General features: G+C 36.6%; 1 protein-coding gene across 4 annotated transcripts in view; it reads left to right on the forward strand.

Moving 5' to 3' along the window:
* Asb15 (ankyrin repeat and SOCS box containing 15) overlaps nt 1-14741 on the forward strand; it is a 50730-nt gene extending 35989 nt beyond the window's left edge. For 2 of the 4 annotated variants that reach the window (XM_069996666.1, XM_069996665.1), the window contains 5 exons: nt 3481-3726; nt 5289-5460; nt 7387-7957; nt 9012-9165; nt 12085-14740. In XM_069996666.1, coding sequence (XP_069852767.1) covers nt 3481-3726; nt 5289-5460; nt 7387-7957; nt 9012-9165; nt 12085-12257 — 1316 coding nt within the window. In that variant the 3' untranslated portion in view covers nt 12258-14740. Of the gene's footprint in view, nt 1-3480; nt 3727-5288; nt 5461-7386; nt 7958-9011; nt 9166-12084 lie in introns of all 4 variants that reach the window. The other 2 variants (XM_069996664.1, XM_069996667.1) reach the window with 1 other exon arrangement.
* Nucleotides 14742-19611: the final 4870 nt, after the last annotated feature.

Raw genomic sequence — 19611 nt, forward strand, 5'->3', positions numbered from 1 at the left:
ATTAAACATTTTTAAAATTCTGAAATTCTTTTTTTTTAAAGTTCTAGCAAGGATTTTTAGCATAGCAGCATTAAAGGAAGAAGAAATTAAGGAGAAACACTTTGCCTTACTCCTAAATTCTCACGAGAGTTGTGTTTCCACCCTTTTGGCTCTCTGACCAGTACCCAGGTGGTGGGCAAGAGCAAGCCCCTTACAAAAGGCAACAAAAAGGGAGCCAAGAAGAAAGTGGCTGATCCATTTTCTAAGAAGGATTGGTATGATATAAAAGCACTGCCATGTTCAATATAAGGAATATTGGGAAAACACTAGTTATGAGGACTCAAGGAACCAAAATCGCATATGAGGGCCTCCAGGGTCAGGTGTTTGAAGTGAGCCTTGCTGATCTGCACAATAATGAAATCGCATTTAGAAAATTCCAGCTAATTACTGAGGATGTTCAGGGCAAGAACTACCTAACCAACTTCCATGTCATGGATTTTACTGAGACACAAAACATGGTTTATGGTTAAAAAGTGGCAGACCATGATTGAAGCTCATGTTGATATCAAGACTATAGATGGTTATTTGCTTCATCTGTTCTGTGTTGGTTTTACGAAAGAAAGAAAGAAAGAAAGAAAGAAAGAAAGAAAGAAAGAAAGAAAGAAAGAAAGAAAGAAAGAAAGAAAGAAAGAAAGAAAGAAAGAAAGAAAGAAAGGAAAGAAAGAAGGAAGGAAGGAAGGAAGGAAGGAAGGAAGAAAGAGAAAGGAAGGAAGGAAGGAAGGAAGGAAGGAAGGAAGGAAGGAAGGGGAAAAGAAGGGAGGGAGGGAGGGAAGGAGGGAAGAAAGAAAGAAAGAAAGAAGAAAGAAAGAAAGAAAGAAAGAAAGAAAGAAAGAAAGAAAGAAAGAAAGAAAGAAAGAAAGAAAGAAAGGAAGGAAGGAAGGAAGGAAGGAAGAAAGCAACAATCAGATCCACAAGACCCCCTAGGCTCAGTATCAGCAGATCCACCAGATCCACAAGAAAATGATGGAAATCATGGCCCGAGAAATGCAGACAAATGACTTGAAAGAAGTAGTTAATAAATTGCTTCCAGACAGCATGGGGAAAGACACAGAAAAGGCTTGCTAGTCTATTTATCCTCTTTGTGATATCTTCGTTAGAAAAGTGAAATGCTGAAGAAGCCTAAGTTTGAATTGGGAAAACTCATGGAGCTTCATGGGGAAGGTGGTAGTTCTGAGACTGGTGCTAAAGTCGAGTGAGCTGGTGGATACAAACCACCAGTCCAAGAATCTATTTAAATTCAGAGTTTTAATAGTGACAAATAAAAGGCCTATTTGTGAAAAAAAAGAAAGAAAGAAACATTTCCTCCTCACGAGGAAAGGGAAGTTAAAGACTTTTTTCAAGTTCCTAGCAATAATAAAAAATATAAATTTTGAAATTTTAAAATATAAAGAATTAAAAAATACATTGAAATATTTTATACAACTAAAGATAATATTTAAAAATAATTTAAAATATGTAACATGTAAAACTTAAATATAGTTATAAACCTCAAGAAAATTTATTTTTATTTTATCAGTTATATTCCACCAAACACCTATGAGTTTTTATTATCCATCATTTATGGGTTAAGGATAGTTTTATGTCTTAGCTTAGAGAGTGAGTTCCTACCATTTGGATTATTACTTCTATGGAAAATAGATTCTTTGTTCCAAAGTATTAGATTAGAACTGAAGCTTTAACATTTACAGAATTTAAGTTATAGCAGCTAGCATGAGGTAATTCACTGCAATTAGAGCCACTAAAAGCAGACGAACAGTTCAGACAGAGGCATTTGTCAACCATTTGTACCTTAAAAGTGAACAAAGGAATAACTGGAAACCGCCTTCAGAGTAAGCAAAGTTTGTCTTCATCCTCTGATACACCATCTGGAGTCATTTACCTCTCCTCAACCTTAAATCCTTGATGTATTATATCCTTCCTTTCAGAATATTCCCTCTGGTTTAACATCTCTTGCCTTTCCCAGAAAAACTCCAGACTTGGAGTCTCTCTTGAAACACAAGGTAGCACAGGCTTTTTCTCTAAATAGTCCATTGTGCCTTACACACAGCCTTTCACACAGTCTTCAAGTAATGAATGAATAAAGAACAGAATATTGAACCCTGCATGAATTGGCAAGAAAAAATATTTTAGTATTCATGTCTTATTATAGACAACCTTCAAATAATAACAAATATTGACAGTGTGATTAGAGACAATGAAGGAAGTAAAGAAACTCCTTATGTGGTAATGCTCTTAAATTTTACTTTATTAGCTCTCACATACTTTATCTGCTAAGAACAGCTGACTTCAATTCTAGCTAGAATTCAAGCTGGATTCAATTCTAGCCTGCCTTGGAAGTATAAGAAAGAAAAGTTCATTTAGTATTCACTGCAGTAACAAGAACAATAAAACCTGTTTTCATAGGGTAAAATCGATGAACATTTATTATTCCCTGAGTCTTACAAGAGATAAAATTATATTACTAAATTTATTGAGTTTCTATTATATACTTGGTACTATGCTTACCATATCATGTACCATATTTGATTTGCAACCCAAGAGTGGATGAATTTTCTATTTTGTTTGTAAAGAGACTGGAAACAGTACATACAAAATCCCATGTATGTTTTCCAGGAGCTCTTACCCCCACCTTTAAGCCATGAGCCTTAAAGGAAAGTATCACCTTTCATATTTATACTCCACAATAGAAATATGAGTGTAAGAAATAAATGCAAAGTAAGCCAGACCCAAAGAAATACAGACTCCATGGTTTCCATCATGTGTAATAACTAGTATATGTCTAGAATAGCCCAGGCAGAGAATCAGAATAGCTCAATAGCTATGTTCATATAACCATACGAAATGATGCTAATTGAAATGAACTCTAAGACATGGAAACAACAGGTCTTTTTTTTTTTGGTTATTAACCTTGTTGTCGCCAATGTACTGTATCTGGTTCTTTCTTCTCATTTTATTTCATTTTCCTTTTTCCATTGGTTTATCCTTGGCACCGTGTTTGATTCTGGCACCCTGCATTTCGTATATATGTTTATCTGACTTGGGGAAGGGAAGGAGAGTAACAAAATACTGAAACAATGACACAGGATGCCCCATTGCAACAATGATACTCACAAGACACTATGTCAGAAATGAACTTTGCAACTTTGGGGGGTGGTGAGGAGTGGGGGAGGGAAGGGATAGTGGGAGAAAAAGGAGCGGATAACAAGTTTGACAAGAAATGTACTCATTACCTTACCCATGTAACTGTAACCCCTTTGAACAGGATCTTTACAATAAAAAAGAAATAATTAAAAAGTAAAAAATAATAAATGCAATATGAGAGAATACAATATTCCCTCATAGAAAGCAAAGAAATAGCTAATATCTAGTTTAATATCATGTAAAAGACTCATGCTAATATACCTTTCTGTTGGCTACCCTTACTTAAAAATCTCTTTCAAGCTGTGAAAAAGGGCTCCTATGACATGGTATCTGCTCTGATTAAGTACAACACCAGCCTTGACCAACCCTGTGTCAAGCGATGGTCAGCAATGCATGAAGCAGCAAAGCAAGGCCGCAAAGATATCATCTCTCTGCTCCTAAAGCATGGAGGCAATGTCTCCCTGAGAGACGGATTTGGAGTCACTCCACTGGGTGTTGCTGCTGAGTATGGTCACTGTGATGTGTTAGAACATCTCATCCACAAAGGTACGTGGGAAGAAATGAAGCTTTCCTGAGGTTCGTTCCACCTTTGAGACTTTCCTCTTCTCCGTTCCTTCTGAGCTCTCCTTTTCCCTCTGAACTTTGCTCTGCCTTCCGAACTCTCCATTCCTTCTCAGGTCCTCTTCTTCCTCTGAGGATGACTAAGCATGAGACTGTCAAGTCTAGTTCCTTCCACAGTCTCCATAATTCCACAATTTATGTGTTGTTACCTGCAGAATTACATGCCTGGTACTGATTGCTCTCAAGACAGTGCAGTTTTTAAGTAGATGGCTCTTCAGGGTCTTGAACTCATCTCCTCCTAAACTGAATTCTGCCTCCTCTCCTACTTTCTAATCAATAATTTCCCTCAACCAGCACAGAAAGGTTGGATTATCTCTAATTTCACTATCACCTTTCCCAAACTCAATGAGTTGCAAACTGCTATAGTGTCACTCTTCTTACCTTGTCATCAATCTGTCATTTGGGTCAAGCCCCTCACATCTTCCCTGGACTGGTAAAATTGTCTAATCCTTCTCCAAGTTTCCATCATAGGATCCATGCTATGTAACTGCAGCTTGCTTCCTCATCCTAAAGCACAGCTACAGTCATGTTTACTGTTTAAAATATCTCCACTGCATCAACTTCAATTGTTTTTCCAGGAAGACACCTCAGTAGACCCATCTTATATCCTATACTCTAGCCAGAAATAAAGAAAGTAAAGAAAAAGGAAAAAAATAGTATCATTACCTCTTCTTGGGTTTCGATCAGGTACTTGATCTTATTTAGAAATGCTCCTGGTAAATGGGAATGGAAAGAAGAAGGAGAAAGGGGAAACCAAATCCCTAAATTGTCTTCTCTACCTACTCTTTGTGAGCCCTTGTCTACTTACTTAAATATCTGGATTCCCCATCTATAAATGAAGGCTAGGACCACAGGATTCCCCCAAAGGATCCTCCGTGGGGAAGAGGGTGAACCTTTTAATTATCAGATCACCTCTGTGAAATAAGCTTCATGGCTACACGTTACAGATGCAGAGATGCAAGTGCAGAGAAGTAACAGCTTGCCCCAGTTCCCAAAGGGCAGCAGAGCCATGTTCATGCAGTCTTTCCTTGCAATATTTTCTAGTACTGATGTTTTTACAATGTCATATCATTTATGTTCTCTAGTGACATATTGTTTCATTTCCCCTTTAGGCTTCTTATTCATTGTAGGGTCACCCAGATTGTTTTCACAAAAAGGGTACTAATAAATAGTTGTTGAATTGAAATAGAGCACTCACTGTTGTGATAAAGTTTGAAAATCTGATGTTGTAGCTTTTTCTGGAAATAGTTATCCTAGAAATCAGCTTGTTCATTTTCCCTGTGTTTTTGTGAGCCTAAGACTTTTTTTTAATGAAATGAAGAATATTGTGTAATGACTTATTAAAGAATACTGTGTAACTATTAAAGTAGTCAAAACTATGTTTTCCACAATTTGCCATGCCATCCAGAAAATACATCGAGATGACTCTTAAGGGGACTCTTAACGATGCTGTACAGTCATGCTCGGCCTGTGTTTTATACTGCCAGGTGGTGATGTGTTTGCTTTGGCGGATGATGGGGCATCAGTGTTGTTCGATGCAGCAGGAGGTGGTAATCCTGACTGCATTTCCCTCCTGCTGGAATATGGAGGGAGTGGAAATGTGCCCAACAGAGCAGGGCATCTTCCTATACATCGAGCGGCCTATGAAGGACATTATCTGTGAGTAAGAGATTAATAGATGATCACTTTAAGTTAAAAGAAAAAAACAAAAGTTTTAATGGAGTGGAATCGTAAGTTTCTCTGTGATAATTTTTTCCAAGAACACAAAGAGAAGTAGATAAAAGATACACAGGTTCTGTATTAAATGCTTGGAAGTTATTTGACCTTCCTCCTTGATTTTATATTTTGAACTTCTACAAAATGAATTTACAATGCTTTTATAGTGATGACACTCTCTTTTTTCTTTTACAAAGCATAATTATAATAGAAAATTTTACCTAAGCTGTCTAAGATTGTATTTCTGTTATAAAAAAAAGTTATGGTCAATAAAAAGCCATATGGTCTCAAAAGTTTTACCTGGACAAAGAATTAAAATTTGTAAAATGTTGTGTGTTACTTAATTACATCTTAACATTTCCAAGATATTGTAATATAATAGTAAATGCATTGTCATAAGTTTAGATTCCTTTTTTCATACAAATGGTTGAGGGGATACTGAAACTACAAAATCTGTTAAAATCAGCACACTAATAAAAAGTAGGAATCACAGTGTTAAAGTATCACCAGGAGAAGGTGGTTTTAGATACTTAAATATATTTCATATGTTCAAAAACTTGAAAGTATTTAGACTTTATAATTTTCAATGCCTATATTGGCAAAGGGGCCAGCAATGCATAATTGATGCCAAGTGACATGTTGTTAAAGTTTACCTGGATTTACTCCCAGCGTTCATAAATTCACACACGTAGCTCTGAATTAGGCACAAGAGATCAAGTTCTCCTTGCCTTTGACTCTCATGAGTGTCTAGTTGGTTAGTCAAGTGCGAAATCCACAACTGTTTATCACATATTCTTAGCAACATAACCCATGGTCAGCTATTTTAATTGGACTGACACATAAGTTTGGTGGAATAGTAAAGATTTTTCTTAAGGTTAATAATTCAATTGCAAATTATACCAAGATAAGCTGTACATGGGCAAAGAATAGACAACTCAGCAGCCAATGAAAGAGTAATGTGAAATATTAGCCCTCTTCTTACCATGGAGCTGTGTAACCTTGGAGAAGTCATGTTCCCTCTGGAGACTTCATCTTGCTTTTGCATTAAGGAAAGTAAATGATATCCAGGTCACTTGCGCTTACTTCCTGTGGGCTCTCACTTCCTTTGGCAGTACTGGTGTTTGAGCACAGGACCTTGTACTTGCTAGTAGGTGCTCTTAAACCACACACACACACACACACACACACACACACACACACACACACACACACACACACACACACACACACACACACACACACACACAGCCCTTTTTGCTTTAGTTATTTTTCTGGATAGGATTTTCTTTTTTTATTTCTAGGCTGGCGTGGACCATAATCTCCTTACTTACGCTTCCCACATAGTTGTGATGACAGGTGTGTGCCAGTGTGTCCAATATTTTTTTAAGATGAGTCTTCCCTCATTGTTGCCCCCGGTGGCCGCAAACAGTGATCCTCCTGATCTCAAACCTGTTGGCAATAGAACTAGAGGAGTGGCACAAGTTATACAGCAACAATAATGAGTGAAAAAGCCAAATGAGAACATGAGGCCCTGAGTTCAATTGTCAATATAGCTCCCCAAAAGGACTGGAGGTGTGAGTCAAGCCGTAGGGCAGCCATCTAGTAAGTGCAGAACTGTGAAGTCAAATATCAGTAACCGCTAAAAGAAGTAACGTTAAAAATAACTTCATAAATCATACTAAAAACTAGATAGTCATAGCTTAATAGACAAAAGTTAAATATTTTTGTATGAAGCTATCTAGAGAGGATAAGGAAAGTTAAAACTACACTCACTTGTCTGATGAGAAAGAAGGCTTATTTAGTTTCTTGATCACCCTTATGCCATGGGGATATTGGAGCAATTATTTTGTTTTTGTTTGTTTGTTTTAGTGCTCTGAAACATCTTATCCCAGTTACATCCAAAAATGCAATCCAGAAGAGTGGGCTGTCACCAGTTCACTCAGCAGCTGATGGACAAAATGCACAGTGCTTACAACTCCTCATCGAAAGCGGTTTTGATGTCAACACGCTCCTTGCTGACCACATCTCCCAGAGTTATGATGATGAGAGGAAGACTGCACTGTACTTTGCCGTCTCCAACAATGACATTCATTGCACAGAAGTTCTTCTGGCTGCAGGTGCAGACCCCAATCTTGACCCCCTCAACTGTCTACTTGTGGCAGTGAGGGCCAATAACCATGAAATTGTCAGGCTGCTCCTCTCCCACGGAGCTAATGTCAACTGTTACTTTATGCACGTGAATGACACTCGGTTCCCCAGCGTCATTCAATATGCCCTACATGATGAGGTCATGATGCGGTTGTTGCTGAATAATGGCTACCAAGTGGAAATGTGCTTTGACTGCATGCACGGGAACATCTTTGGAAATTCATTTGTGTGGACAGACATAGAGGAGGAGATACTACCTGGATGGACATCTTGTATACTAAAAGATACCTCAGTGAGTTGTGCCCTTCTTCACATTAGGCCCAAATCCTAACTCTTACTTGTCTCAAGGAAAATTTTAACTTTAATGTTTTACTTAACAACTTTTAAATGTTTTATTTCTTCTTTTAAATTTCTTCCAAGCTCAACAGCAGGCTAGTACTTTTTCTGTAGTTATAAAGTTTCTGAATTATCTCTTGTGTTGATTCTTAGGTTTTTTTTTTAATCATTGTGGTTAGAAATAATTCCTCACAAACTGACATGTCAAATTAGACTCCTTTGTACAACTCCTTAAGAATAATTCTTTTAAAAAATGTAAACAGTATTTTTAAAAGTAAAATTTTTAAAAGAGGAATTAGAAGTCTTGGATTTAGTAACTCATAAGCAACATGACTCTAAGCAAGTAAACTCACTTCTCCAATATCTAGGAATGGAAAAAAGATTTTTTTTCTGCCATTCTTATGAAGTTATTTAAAAATTACATAATTTAAGTTATGCTATTTGGAAAAAGAAGAAATAATTTCTATATTCTTAAATGTCTTGTTTTACGACTGATCTGTAATCTATTCTAGAGTATGTTGCATGTGCTGTTGTGAAGAATTATGAATTATTTAGCCAACTTTCAGTCTTTATAAGAATATTGTAAAAAAGAAACAGCAACTCTATTTTAATGTTTTTCTTAATCATGATTTTTTTCTTTATGGAGATGTGGGGATACAAGCCTAAAGTTAGCCAAGAAAAACATGCTGTTTATTTTTTTCTTAAATGGACAATGAAATGTAGAATATAAAGATGAATGCGATTAATCATTTACAATTTCTTGATGGAACATTGGGACTAGATAGGCTGAAAAGCATAACCCGTCCTTGTTGTATTGACTAGAATCACATCAGAACTATGTATATTATATCCTCGGGCTATTTGTTCACAGAAACAAGCAAACAATTTCATTTTCTTTGTTGTTCGTGGCAAGAAGGGATAAAAAGGCAAAGTAATTATTCATAATGCACTGAGTATTGAAGAATATAGTACATTAAAACTACTAAGTTTAATTTTGTCCATTTCCTCAGTTCTGTGAGTTTATTACAGTTCCTTGGATGAAGCACCTCGTGGGCAGCATTGTCCGAATTCTAATAGATTACATGGATTACGTCCCTCTGTGTGCTAAGCTGAAGTCTGTACTGGAAATACAGAGAGAGTGGCCAGAAATCCGCCAAATACTGGGTAAAAATGTTAAAAATTGTTTTTTCTACCATTTTTGTGATTGAAAATACATAGGAGGAGCATTTTAATGTCTTCCTCTGATTCCTTTTTAGAGCTATCTTATATTAAAAATTATCTTGTTTTTTTTACTCATACTTAACACATCCCCTCTTACAAGATGCAAAATTTGAAATTTTCTTGATGTTTTCCAACTCTTGAATTGATTACTTAATCAGTTATATTGTTCGGTTAGCTATATCAACATTGAAACTAGAACTCATAGTTTGTAACTGGCATTATACAATACTTAGACTTTGATAGGGTCTATTTTTTTGTATTTTCAAGACTTATCCATTGTGCCTAATGAGCAGTATTCAGTAAATTCTTGCAGACTAAATAAATGAATGGAAAGTATTAAAAATATGCTTTCCCTCAGGTGTTTATTGATAGAATCCTGCTTTCAAAGATTTACTTTGTATTTTCCAAGTCAAAGTTTAATTATAATAGTGGAAGTGAATCATAATATAAAAGTCTCATTGATTGTATCTTAGGTCTGAAAATGTGACAGGCACTGAGTTCAATTCTTAGACTGATGACAAAACAAAAACAGTAGCTTTAAGGAAAGTAAGATTTGAATAACTCTAAATGCAACATACTTGGAAGAAATCATAGACTAGAAGAGATTATTCTTTTTTCAAAATTAGAGTTTGAGGAAATGAACTTTCAATACCCACATAGAGCTTTAAAAAATCATAGCGTATTACATGATATCCAAGTAATCTGTCTCTACTAAATCAGCTTTCCTCTAGAATAAGTTCTATAATAGAGGAGATTGTAAAACAACTAAAATAGAATCTTAGAGGAGTTAATGAATAAGACAATATTCTAAATGTAGAAAAATTCAAGATAGATCTCAGATGGGATGAAATTTGGGCCTGGTATAGAAGTAGGATTGTTGGATTATACTGTCCATATGTGATTGAGAATTGATAACTTCATAAAAATAACCAATAAATTATTGTATCATTTTTGTTTCTCCAAGGAACAGAGGATATTTTTCCTATAACAGGAAGCAAGCTAGCCATACTAGCAACATACCTACCCTTTTCTGCCTAGTTTTTCATATTGTGCTAACAAAATGAGAAGGTGAAGACTAGACTGTAGCTCTTTCTATAACGCCAATGTACCTATTGTCATAGAAAATAAAGAATTTTCCTCTAAATGGTAATTGCCAATGTTTTTATTGCAAAAGAACTCCCAAGGCTGATGACTTTAGAAAGACAGTCCAAGTAAGAATAAAGTTAAGAAGATTTTGGTTTTGTTTTGTTTTAATTAGACATTACTGCAACCAGTCTATCAATTGGTTGCTATAAGCACGGTCAACCACTGGATGTCAGGATTCTTCCAGACATACATAGACAATGACTGTTAGGGAAAAATGAAATTAAAAAAAAAAAAAACGTGGACTTCTTTGCTTTTTATTTATTTATGTTTATTTTTATTTTTTGTTGTATGTGTGCTGATGATGGGAATTGAACTCTGCTTAATGCTCTCACATGGCTTACATGCTTGTGCTTTACCACTTTCACTTTTCTGCCTGGCTAGTTTTGAACAGGAATCCTCAGATCTCTGCTTCCTGAGTAGCTAGGATTATAGACATGAGCCACTAGCTCATGGCTCTCTGCATGTTTTGTTAATAATAATTTTTCCCCATGCTAGGGGCATGGCTCAAGGTGTGTAGCAACTACCTAGGAAACTCGAGGCCCAATTTGCACCCCGGTTCAAAACCTAGAGCTGCCAAAAATAATACCATACATTTTTGTGTGAGATGTGGTTTTTAACTTTAAAAGAAGGTAATAGATAACTTGAATGTTTGTAATATCAAATACTACAGAAATTTAACCACTTTTATTATTGAATTTGATGACAGTTAACATTTATTGAACAGTTACAAAGCACTAAAGATTTTTAATAGTGTACGTTAAGTAATTTGTTTAATTTTTAAAGAAGCCCGTGAAGTAGATGCTATGTTATCTACATTTTAGGGATGATAGTATTAAAACCTAGAGGTTAAAAACTGATCCAATCCAAGCTGACTAAGAGTAGAATCACTGTTTAAGCCCAAGGACTCTGCTACCCTTCCACTAGTCGATAAATGCTGGTTTTATAATTATAGAGGAAAATTTGAAAATAAAGGCTAACATCAGATATAGGAATCCTGTTAGTAGATAGATAGATAGATATAAAATATTTAGGTATTAAATATTGAACACAAGCTTTAGGTTGAATCATAGATGATTTATGGAATCATAAACTGTATTGATATTTTCTCAATAATTTTTTATCAGATAGATTGCCAGAAGAGAATGTAAAGAAATATATCTCCATAAGATTCAGTTCTAAAAAAGGAATAAACAGAAAGAGACATGAGTATTTCCTGCTGCTTTGGGTTTTTTGTTGTTGTTTTTTGTTTTTTTTGTTTTTTGTTTTTTGCCAGTACTGAGAGTAGAACTTCAAGGTCTGGGACCTTTCCATGAACTTTTTTCACTCAGCACAAGGCAAGCACTTGATAGTTAATTGGTGTTAAAGAGTCTTGCAGACTTTCTTGCCCAAGCTGGCTTTGAACATGGAATCACAATCCTCAAACTCAGCCTCCTGAGGAGCTTGGATTACAAGTGTGGGTGGCTTAGCATTTGCTTTTATAAATCATCAAGTCCATGCATTTATATAACAAATTCTAGTTGAATACCCATCAGCGCCCATCTGGTACAGCCATAGACTATACCACTACCCTTGTACATAGTGGATTGTACTCAAAATCACCAGCTGCTGAAGTGTGTGCATGTTGTCCATATAGACATTATTGATGCTTTACACCCCTTAGAGATCAAGTCACTAATATTATTTGCAACTTTTGCTTCTTTTCTCTGTTCACTTTAGAGAACCCTTGTTCATTAAAGCATTTATGTCGTTTAAAAATCCGAAGACTTATGGGCCTCCAGCGACTAGGCCAGCCAGACTCCGTGGAGAAGCTCCCGCTACCCACAGCTATCCAAAGATACATCTTATTTAAGGAATATGATCTCTACGGACAAGAGTTGAAATTGCCATAACGTAAAAAGAATATTTTAAAACGTGGTTCTCAAAAATATGTTAAGTGATTCCTTCAGAGATTTCTTGGAATCATTGTACATCATCAAGTGTATTCAAGTCTGTTGACAATGTTATAGGTGTATTATACACCTATGGAGGATATGCTGGACAACTTTCAAGACTTGCGCACTTTTTAAGATAGTCAATATTTTGTATTTAATTTCTATTGACTATCTACAAGTCTTCAAATTCTCCCTATCAAAAGCCTCCTACAATATCCATGATGTTTAAAAAAACAAATAAGCAACTTTCTCAAACCCTTAGGTCTAGGCAGTTACTGGTCCATTTCTCCTTTCTTTAATGGCCCCAGTGTACAAAGAGCTGCTTCCTCCTTACAGGGTTCTTAGACTATTATTTAGCCTCTGCTGCCTCCACTCCCCTTCTCAAACTGCCCTACCTCAGCAGTCTTCCTAATTGCTAAATGCAATGAGTACATTTCTTTCCCTCTTTCTATGAATTCCTGTGGCATCTGATATCATTACCTCTTCTTTCCTAGAAGTGGTACCTCTTTCCTTGGTTTTCACTATACTGATACCTTGTTCCTTCATCTCTCCACCTACCTCCTTTGTTCCCGTCTCTGGCCTCTTTCTACATTGCTCATCTCCTGCCAATCCTTCTATAATATATCTTCTCTGAGAAATTTCAGTATAGTTATAATCATTTTGCTTATAGCTGCAAAATTTATATCCAAACCTCAATTCTTTCTCTCTTGTGCTTGAGACTTATGTAGACAATGCACTAATAAGACTCTTGGAACACAAAGATCTAAAATTCCACACATCCTCAGATAAATCTATCGCCATTCTGCACAGAAAGTCTCTTGCATTACTTCAGCAGTTATCACAATGCTCAAGTCAGTTTCCAAGGGAAAAACACTGAACATCAACCTTGACCACCCCATTTCTTTCTCCATTAGAAACACACATACACACACACACACTCACCACATCCTATTGTTTGTCTCTTGAAGCCATCTTTTTCCACCAATGTAACCCTAAGCCTGGCTCTGGTCTCTTTTTTCCTCTGGTAAAACAATGCTATTTATCTGGCTTACCTCCCTTTTTGCTTGCCCAGCCACACACGCGTAGTATACACACATCCACTCTGATCTCTCACAGACAGTAGTTTTACCCCCTTGTGAAAATGCATTCTCATTGCTCATAGGCTAAAGTCCAAAGTGCTTATACATAGCCCTTCTTGATGTGAAATCTTTCTCTTTATTCTAAGCATTATCTTAATGTGCCCTTTTGTTCTCTCCTCTTTAACCATATTATGTTTTCTAGAAGTTTATTCTTTCAACAGTGATTCTCAGACCTTAGTTTTTAAAATAGGTTCGAGTATTTTCTTTAAAACAAAACATAACTTCTACCATCAGTCTCATCTCATAAAAAAAGGTCATTTAATGGAATGCTAAAAATAAAACTACCAGTTATTTAGAATTGGATGACTTTAGCTTTGAAAAGACTGAACACAGTGTCCTCATTTTCCCATTAATAAGTAAAATGTCAGCCAGGAGCCCGTGGCTCACACCTGTAATCCTAGCTACTCAGGAGGCTGAGGTCTGAGGATTGAAGTTCAAAGCCAGCCGGGGCAGGAGAGTCTGCGAGACTCTTATCTCCAATTAACCACTAGAAAACCCAAAGTGGCGCTGCAGCTTAAGTGGTAGAGTGCTAGCTTTGAGCTAAAACACTGATGGACAGCGCCCAGCTCAGAGTTCAAGCCCCATGACCGACCCCCCCCCAAAAAAAGGTGAAATTTCACCGTGGCTCATAAAATATCTGCAAACATTTGTATAGGAACCACTGATTATAGAAACTGTTCTCCTGCGCATAGGCGTCTTTGCATGTCTTTCTCTTCCTCCTTCTCCTGCATCTCCTCTATGATTAGCTCCCTTCCTTGCCTGGTGCTTCCTGTGAGGATGGAAGCTACCCAGAGCTTCTCATGCTGTGTTGTAAGAGTCTATGTGCCTGGCTACCTTAGACTCAGGGCAAGAGAAGCTAGAATGGAAGCTCCCTGCGGGCAGGCTTTGTGACTTGTTTTGTTTCCGAGTGTCTCCTAGGGCCACACACATTCCATGAAGTGTGAAGGTTACACAAGACCCGACAAAAATAATCAGTGACTTCATGGTGAACTGACAGTTTTGAATTCTAAATGATGGTGTAATCTTAGTAATGTATTTAAATTTTATTCTTAGATTTTAATAATGTATTTTTCTTATATTTTATCTTGAGTGATTATATCTTTCAGTAGTAATGTCTAATTGCTTTGTAAGTTTTTTGAGTTGCATTTGACTTCAATTAGTTTTTATAAATATAAAAAAGCTGTATAACTCAGGCTGCAGATTTAACTTCTTGTGTTTCCTAGTTTACTTTTATATAAATTAAACTTAAATGTACTTCATTTGAATTGTAATACTTTGTGTACAGGTGTCATGATTCTTGGATTGCTTTGTTTGTTGTACTTAAAATATATTGTTACCTATATATATTACTCAAAATAAAAATATTGATTACCTGTGTCTGCTGTTCAGATATTAAACTTTATTACACTAAAACTTTGAGATTTTCTGTAATGTACTTCTGTGTAATTTCATTCAAGAAATACTTAGATATAGAGATGTTGATTAACTGCTATTGCTACAGTTTTTGAAAGTGTTTTTTCAGGGCATTTTTGAAGTAGGAGAAAATTGTATTTTAAAATACAATCACTATATTCCAAAACAGATTGATCTTTTGAGTACTACATTTTGGACTTTTCTAGTAGTGTTTTTGTTTTTGAAAGGGCTAGATGGAGAGACGAATTAATCCTTATCCAATTAGGACTCTGTTTCTCTTACAGTGTGTCACTTTATCCGAACAGGGCAACAGCTGCTCCTCCAAATCTGGCCCAGGAGAAGCCAAACATTCTACAGTGGTGCCAGTTTTACCACTGAGGACCAACTAGGTGGGGCCTGGTTGCCAGCTTCCCATGCTGCCAACTGGTGGGTGGCTGTTGTAAATTCTGGATTTTTCTGTTTTGTTTTTATCATATAGAGTCTGTGTAGAAAAGAGCACATCTGAAGTTTTGCTTTAGTATGTCTTTTTTTCCAGTTTTTTAAAAGCTTTTTTAATTGTCCTTGAGTAGGTGTACAAAGCAATCTCAATTCAACAGTTCTGTAAGTACAATGCATCTTAATCACTGTCACCTCTTTCTTCTTTCTCCCCATCTCTCCCAACCCACCCATCCCCATGAACTTACTCCATTCTATTTTCATATATGCACATTGAATATTATGGCTGCATTCACCCTCCCTTCCTTTCTCTCCATTCACCTGTCCCTATCCCCTAGATCTCACTCCAATCCCCCAAAAACACATGTTCCAATTTAGTGGCATTCATTTGGTTAAACTATTAGTTCATTGTTCAAAGGATTTTTATTTAGCTTTTCTGTAAACCCATCATCAAATAGTATCTCCATTCCTGCCTAGGAACAACAAAAATCCTATAAAACATATGGAAACAAGGTATCTTCTGCAGAATGTAGTTTAATCTTTAATTGGATACAGAACATGTGACCAGGCAATCAAATCATAGTACAGAGAGTACTATGTGCAGCAAATGTGCTGTAGATACTATGGATATAACATGCCCTCTGGATGCAAAGTTTTGAAAGTATACATGGGTCAGACACCCTGTAAACTACACAGTGGAGTCTCTTAGGACACAGAAAGTACACTTAAGCCTTTTTACTGTCACTGGTATTTTACCAGAAATTCCTATCCTAATTTTGGTTTTAAGTCATGTTACCCTTATGTATGTAGCCACTTGCCAAACCAGAAATTATTTAGCACACATAAAATTCTAAGCCATTTCAGGTAAATCAAACAACATGAACATGAGGGTGTATATGTGAATACATGACATGTAAAAATATTTTACAGATGTATATAAAATGTATATGACATGCACATATAGAGGAAGCACATGAATATGATGTGCACCCATTATAATACATATATACATACATACTTGCATGGCAGTATGTCATGTGACTTCATGACATATTTAATGACATAATCTCCTTTGTGCAGTCTAAAAACACACACTTAGGAGCAGAGAATGCAGTCATGGTTAACAGGGATTGGAGGAGTAGGGGGAATTGGCAAGCTAGTCAAAGGATACAAAGATTCAGCTATCCAGGAAGAATAAGTTTAAGAAATTCCTCATTAAACAAATAATAATGGCCTTAGCAAATAACAATGCAACATATACTTAAAAAGTACAGAGTAGGTTTTGAGTGCTTTCAGCGAAAAAAAAGATAAATATTGGAGGCAAGACATAGGCTAATTAGCTCAAGTTGAACATACAGATACAGATGTAATATATTTCCAAGCATCAATTATATACTACAAATATGTACTTTTGTCAACTTTAACATCATAAAGACATACAAAATGATACTTTAAATGTCAAGTGAGACAAAAATAAATCATCATTAAGTATTGGTTTTGAACAAGCTTTTACCAGGCTCTGCATATTATTAGTTTTCATTTTGAACAAAATATGAGTATAGAGCATGATAGCCACATGGAATATGTGCATATAAAACCCAATTTTTCATTATACCAGTATTAGTGTCAGTGCCAGCACCCAGGCTCAAAACTGAAAAATTTTGGTCTTATGGAATAGGCTTCAGAGATAATTGTGATGACATATGACCATAAAAAAAAAAAAGATGTTGAGGGGGAGGGGTGACATCTCCTTCTCATCTTAAAATTCTTTGACAACATTCATAGGATGAAAACTCTCCCCAGATTAAAAAAAAAGCACCACATCTTCTGCTTTGTAAAGTCTTGATCTACCATAACTACCCAAAGGTAGTTTCCTAGAGGAAAAGATGTGTGAAGAGAACACACTCATCTGACCTCTGTGTCCTGCCTTATATAACCTCAGGGAGTGCTGGAGATGTTTGGGGATTTGCTGGTTTCAGAAGGAGACAAGTCTAGTAATTTGAATCTGGGTATCTGAGTTCTAAGTCTGCATTGGTGAGCGATTTTACCGAGGCACTGGACAGGAATCTGTGCTTCAGATTCCAGTAATGGGAGAGCCCATTGCTCTTGCCCCGTAGGTCTTCCATGATGGTTCTCTTAAAGAGATTTACGCTAAAACATCTTGGAAGCAGTCCATAAATATTCAATGAGGTAGAAGTTATGAAGGGAGCTAAATGTGATACTTATTTGGGGGTTGTATGATATCAGTATCCAGTTCTTTGTGTTGGAGTCACTGTCGTCTCAAAGAAAATATTTTTTAAATGCTTTTGAAAGTTAAATAAGCATGGCAAATGGGTCAATGATCTATGTTTGTGAATGTTTGAATAGCCCTAAAGATCTAAGTACCTATTTGGTTTAAAGTTGTTTCAGTGACGTGGGAATTTTAATCACCTTTGACAGGAAGATGCTAACATTTACTTAGGTTTTGCTTCGGCTTGTTGGAACCCTTTGACCTGCACCCAGCCACCTCACAGGAGGAATCCAGGAGGCTAAATGTATGTGAGTTGGAGAATTTCCTGTTTAAATTTGAGCATCAATTCTACTGAGTTGTATACTTCTAATTTTAAAAAAATTCTCAGGTTTCTGGAAAAACTTGGCTCAATTGGTAACAAAGACTTTTAGCAATAGAAAATATAGTTTGAAAAATACATTTGAATTGAGGGGAGAGGAAAAGTAGGAGAAAAATGAGGAAGAGGGCAACAAGTTTGACAAGAAATGTACTTATTACCTAACTTACATGACTGTAAGCCCTCTGTACATCACCTTGACAATAAAGAAAGAAAAATACATTGAAGAGACATTATATTAAAACGTCTCTGACTAATAGGACCTGACAAGAAAAAAAAGAATGAAAGCCCTAAGTACACAGGAAAAACACACACACACACACATACAGATTTCTTCAAGAATCCACAGGCTTTATTTGGTCCACACACATGGAAAGAATAGTGAGAAATATCTAGTACAATTTAACCGGTCAGAAATGACTCCCTTCATAACAATGTCTTTCATTTCTCCTATATTTCACTTACACTGTCTCAATCGATTCTTACATTAGTCTAGAGCAGAGCAGAGAAGGGATACATTTCTTCTTTTCCTCTTTCTATATGAGGAAATAAATCTTACAGTTAATGAAGGTTATAAATGCCAGAAATACCCAGAAAGTGTTATAACCCAATTACCCATCAGTGGGATAAACACAAAGTAACCCATACATCCAAAAGAATGTGATTAGTCAACGTGTTACAACATAAATGAACTCCAAAATAGGTGAGGTGAAAGAAGGTAGGCCCAAGACCACAAATGGTGTGGTTCTAGTTGTCTACAGTATTCACACAAATCTAATGTATTCATAGTGAACATGATTCATGGTTTCCTGGATCTGGGTGTTAGAAACAGTTAGGTTTTAAAGAGGTGGCCGCATAATAACAACACCACGCACGTGGTATTCAGGTATGGAGTAGGTTTATTCATCCTTCTGGCTGGCACCAGGCCATGTTGGCACTCGACACGGCTGGGAAATGCCAGGGAAAGGCCTGGGAAAGAGAGCGTCTGGCCCTGAGCTAGGCCTTATCTAGGGAAGGGGCGGGAAAGGTGTGGCCACATCTCAAATCCAGATGTGACCTCAGCAGATGCAGAGGAGACCTCGTCTAGCCTTGCCAGTTGCCTAGGTCACACAGGTACTGGACAGAGACTTTGCTATGAGGAGGGTGGAGTATGCTCACCTTCCAGGAGCGGACATTACAGGTGTTAGGAACAGAGTTAACTTGAAATGGACATATGGGATCTTTGGGGATTAACAGAAATATTGTAAAATTGTTTTTGTTGGTTGTGTGTGTGTGTGTGTGTGTGTGTGCATGCGTGTGTTATATGGTGGCACAACTCGGTAAGTTTACACTTATAATGGATGAATTTTATAGTTCATGCATTGCAACTCAAAGTTCACTTAAAAAGAATCAGAGTTACACAAGGGTCTCTGACTAGCTGGGGCCACGTTTACCACCCTCACAGAAATGGCTCCACTGAACAATGGAATCTTCTGGCTCCCAGAGGCAGTGTTGTGTTCTTGAGCTAGCAGTTCCTGGTTTATCAGTTCTGCTCTGCTGATAAGACCACAAAAAGCACAAGGTGACTGCCTTCAGAGACAGCTCCGAGCAGCTGCCTTTACCGTGTTTACTGGTCCTCAAAACTAACTTCTGCAGCTTGCTCTGATAGCTGACTGACGACATTTTCATGTTGGTGGTAATAGGACTTTTTCCAAGGTTTTGTTTTGTTTTGTTTTTTTA

The sequence above is a fragment of the Dipodomys merriami genome, unplaced genomic scaffold (assembly GCF_024711535.1).
Source record: "Dipodomys merriami isolate MVZ:Mamm:240054 unplaced genomic scaffold, mDipMer1.0.p SCAF_5, whole genome shotgun sequence".
In the NCBI taxonomy this organism is placed as follows: domain Eukaryota; kingdom Metazoa; phylum Chordata; class Mammalia; order Rodentia; family Heteromyidae; genus Dipodomys; species Dipodomys merriami.